This window comes from Tigriopus californicus, chromosome 12 (genome assembly GCF_007210705.1).
Source record: "Tigriopus californicus strain San Diego chromosome 12, Tcal_SD_v2.1, whole genome shotgun sequence".
NCBI classification, from domain to species: domain Eukaryota; kingdom Metazoa; phylum Arthropoda; class Copepoda; order Harpacticoida; family Harpacticidae; genus Tigriopus; species Tigriopus californicus.
Window position 1 is genome coordinate 5,372,390 of NC_081451.1, and position 4,456 is coordinate 5,376,845.

At 43.3% G+C, this 4,456-nt stretch overlaps 1 protein-coding gene across 6 annotated transcripts; it reads right to left on the minus strand.

The window, feature by feature from the left end:
• On the minus strand, positions 1–4,076 carry LOC131892060 (uncharacterized). Of its 6 annotated transcripts, none has more exons than XM_059241792.1 (2): positions 1,601–4,076; positions 1–387 (listed from the first exon to the last, which is right to left on the minus strand). In XM_059241792.1, exon 1 carries the CDS (start codon positions 3,905–3,907, stop codon positions 2,837–2,839), a length of 1,071 nt encoding a protein of 356 aa, XP_059097775.1. In that variant the 5' UTR covers positions 3,908–4,076; the 3' UTR covers positions 1–387; positions 1,601–2,836. The 6 variants fall into 6 exon arrangements, with proteins under 6 accessions (XP_059097775.1, XP_059097777.1, XP_059097774.1 ...); XM_059241794.1 differs by having other exon boundaries at positions 1–932; XM_059241791.1 differs by having other exon boundaries at positions 1–948.
• Positions 4,077–4,456: the final 380 nt, after the last annotated feature.

A 4,456-nucleotide genomic window follows, 5' to 3' on the forward strand; every position in this document is an offset into this window, starting at 1 on the left:
CTTGTTGAAGAAACCTCTATTGATCCATATTCTCACTACATTTTGTAGAACTAGTACAGAATTTGAACTTTTTGGAAGGAGGCCGACGGTGCAATTTATCAGAGCAACAAATAAAGGAAATAGGGAGATAAAATGTCGGATATAGCAATATCTTGTAGAACATGTTTGTGCCGAAGTGGTGTGAGCGGCGGATGATCTTTAATTCCAACGCCCTAGGAAGTGGAGCAGCAGGAAAAGGAACGAATCCGGTAAAAACCTGCGAAGGAGTATTCAATGGGGCAGGTTGGAGTCATTGATGTGTGAGAGTATAACGTAGAAAGAATCCGTCAATATGGGAGGGAGGGTGGGATCAGACTTTGATGAACCACCGGGTAATGACCAATGTGTCTGAAAGAGTAAGGAATAAGAGCAGTATGCAGGTGCTTGAGAGTAGATTGCAAGTTTGTCCAGGATAAACTCAAAACCTCTTATTTTACGTTCGATATGTATAAATGTCGTGTTTCTACATTGTTGAAGAAACCTCTATTTATCCATATTCTCACTACATTTTGTAGATCTAGTACAGAATTTGAACTATTTGGAAGGAGGACGACGGTGTGAGAGAACCAAGACCTATTTCATTTTGTTGGTCGTATAATTAAAAAGTATTGACGAAAAATAAAGGTTGTAAGCATTAAAACGAAAGGGAATCGCTGATAAGGGACGGAATCCGAGGTTTGTGGTTGTCATCGTAGTCATCCGGGACAGTGCTGTTGGAAGACCAATCCCCGGCTATACCCACTTGAGATGTCGAGACTCCATCATTTTTGGCGATGGTGACCGCACCCCTACGTGAGGAGTGGCAACCAAACGCCTTCGGATCAAGCCCAAGGGTCGATAACACGCTGAATTGAACTCTCCGAATTGAGTGGTAAGTTGCGCTGGTCCACGGACTTCTAGAGATATAGACTGCAAACGGAAGCCAAAATTTCGTATCTCCTAAACTGTCCATATTATTCCAAACAAGCACTTCATACGACCACAAGATCTGGTTGAATAGATGAACTTAGCCAAGTTTGAGCCCAAACCTATGTTTAGGGAACTCAGGAGACATGTTCAAAGTTATGTAGTAAACACTACATAAAATTTGAATTTTCGGCCTGCTCTTGGTCAGCTACATAAGCTTTTGACAACATAACTTTGAAACGATCCACTTTGCATGTAAATGATACAAAATTGACCTACCGTTAATTGAGGAGATCTACGTTTCTTATTTTATTACTTTAATTCGAAAAGTGGCTCAGAGTTACTATGACCAAGAGCAGGCCGATTTGGCGGGAAGCTCGTTCGCAGTCCATATTTCTAGAAGTCCGTGGCTGGTCCTACAAATGAGGTATGAAGAACCAGATTTTTAAAGTTGGGGTAAAAGGGGACCAGAATACGGTTGACCGAAGGCTGCAGAAAGGCGGCGTAAGTAAGATTTATACAATTTCTTGGGGCAGAGGAGTCCATTTGTGACTTTGAGAAAAGAGGAGTGGCCAGAATTGAACTGGTCGTTTTTGCGATGCGGGTAGAAGACGATGAGTTTGTCATCCAACACGGTGATATTTTTGGTACATACGTGTGCAAGGTCGTTGAACCGAGCCATCCCTAAAAAGGCGAAAAATTCCCTCGCGCCATAGATGTAATGGCCTGGATGGAGTGGCAGAATGGAGATCAGTACTGAGACAATGACTGATAATTCGAATAAGGATGTCCTGGGTGATTGGATGCTTGCGTGAAACGGGTTTAGAAAACAACTTCTTGGCACCATTGAGAAAAAGTTTGCCTATTTTGGCTTCACAGGGGGAAAGAAAACCTTAAGTTTCATGAAATGCTGAAATGGATGCGAACTGAATCGGCAAGAGGCTGAGGAACAAGACTTTTCAGAAGAGAATTGGAGGAATGCCAAAACCGTGTCTGTCGAGGCTGGCAAAGGACATTTTGCATTTGTTGTGTAAAATTGACAGAATGTTGTCCAATACGGTGCATTAAGTTTCCAGGTTGAAGGGGCTTTTGATGCTTGGACAACGAAGCTAGAATTTTCCAGAAGGGAGGAAAAGGCTGAAAGCAATCAAAGAGGGGGTAATCGGAAAGGTAGTACGTCTTAATAATAGGAATCGAAGGTACCGCCGATTAGAGGAGCAGAAAGGTATTAACCATTGAAAGAACATTTATTACAACCGTCATAAAAACAATGTGACTTTTTAAGAACCAGGTATGGAGAGTCAAAGAAACGACCATTGTATAGTAGGTAAGCGAAGGGAAAAGCTGTGACACCCGAAAGTAACGTACTATTGACATGAGGGCCAGAACGAAGGCAAGGACAGCCTTTAAAAACATTAGTAAAAAGAGATGAAAAATGAGAACCGTCAGGGCAAAGGGATAGCCAGAAAGATGAGGCTGGCCAAAGAGGGGCCACTAGGACCCCAACCGATTTAGGTTTGTAGGAGGACAACAGAGAGCGAAATTAAAAAGTGACCAATCAACAGATAACGCGTTTGTCCCGGAAGAGAGAAATGAGGGGCACTGTGAGAAGAACTGATCGCACTTGGCGTTGTGATCGTTTGCACAAAGATCAACATCAGGAAAAAAGGGAGAATTTCTAACAGAGTCAAGTAAGAGGTTTTCGAAAGACCCCAATCTTGAAGGTCAAAGAATCGCGAGAGATGATCTGCTATGGCGATTCGAGGATCATCGCGTGGAAGCCACATGGAGTCTAAGTTTATGAAGTATGAACGGCAGGTGAGGTGAATGGACATGGCGAGAACTTGCAGACGTGGATTCCGCGAGCCTGTACGCAGGATCGTTGATACATTCATATTATCGCAAAGGAGAAGAATATTAAGATTGGCCCAGGATGCTGCTGAAGAAGTGACAAGTTCTTTGGCAGCGAGCAGTTCTCGGAAAGAGAACTAGTTTCACGTTCCGAATGACGTAATTGCTTGGATAGAGTGACAGACGAGGAGCATGCCCCAGGATGTGGGTGAGGTTTGAAGTGGCAAAATATCTCGGCTGCCCCTATGCCAATTGCGGACGCGTCGCAGGCAAAAATGCGATGAGGCAAGATGGAAGGAAGGTGAAGAATTGGCCATCCATTCAGAGAAGGCAAAGAAAGTCTAAGCTGATAAATTTCCTCGAAGACTAGAGGAGTAGTTGAAACCCAGCCTTCCCAGCCACAGGCTGTAGATGAATCAGCAATTAGAGCATGACCAGAACGTGTGAGTAATGAGGAGATGGGGCCTAGAGCGAGACGGCATGACGATATCTTGCCGTAAAAACTTGCTAAATCTTTAATCCGAATACGGCGTTGTTTGAGAAGATTATCAGCCATTGAAAGGATATGGGTTAATTTGCCAATTGGAATGAAATACTGCATTGTCTTGAGATCGTGGTCAAGCCCAAGGAATGTTCCATATTGAGTGGGAACACTCATTCCTTTCCCAGGCTTTATAATCCAACCAGCTAATCTAAGGCAAATGGCGGCAAAATTCGAATTCCGGAGACAAGAGTGTTCATCTCGGCCTAAAACTCTTTGATCATAGATGTAAATGGAAATGGGTATGCCCAATTGCTGACAAAAGGAAACATGTGGCCGAAGAAGTTTGGTGAAAAGATGAACGGCAGTCTCAATTCCAAGAAATAGTACGTTCCACACGAAAAATGCAGTCTTTCCCTTTCGAGTCCATTGGATTCCTAAGAAGCGTCGATGGTCAGGATGCATTGGAACTTGGTGATATCCGGACTCTAAATCTGAAGTTGTCATCAAGCAATTTTCAGACAAATGTTCATTCGCCACTTCTAAATGAGTCAATTTAACCTTCTTATCGACTAGAAGGGGATTGAGGTTTCGCGAGGCGTCTACAACCAAACGTTCTTTGTGACTCATGACGACCGAAAGGGGAAGAATTATGTGAGGTTTAACCGATGTGGCGGATATGCAACCAATTGATTCGTAAAGAAACAATTGTTCATCTATGAATGTTTTTAGTTATTACGTTAAGGATGTTTGTGGGAGCATGTAGAATGAATTGCCAGAAGAAGCGCGAGTCTGGGTTCCCAATTGCACCTGTTACAGCGGGGTTAGTCGACATAGGTTTTTTCGCTATACAAAGTTCGGCACACCCAATGGTTGGATGCAGACGACCAAATCCTGAGGGAAGTAACAAGGGAAGAATTGAAGAGAGAGACTTGGTAAGAGTGGAATACCGAGCAAAATATCTAGAGGAATAAAATGTTTATAAGCCAGCAGAACACGTTAATTGACAGACTTGTTTGGGGGGCAAGGAAAACCCGGATGAAAATTAGAGCCACAAGTAAAACATTTCTTTGTTACATGATTCGGATTTGTTGTTCGGTCCATGAAGGACTTGTAAGGTTCAAAGCGGGAGGAACCCCGCTTTGTTGGAGCTGGCGTCTCCAACAAAGTGTTCCAAGG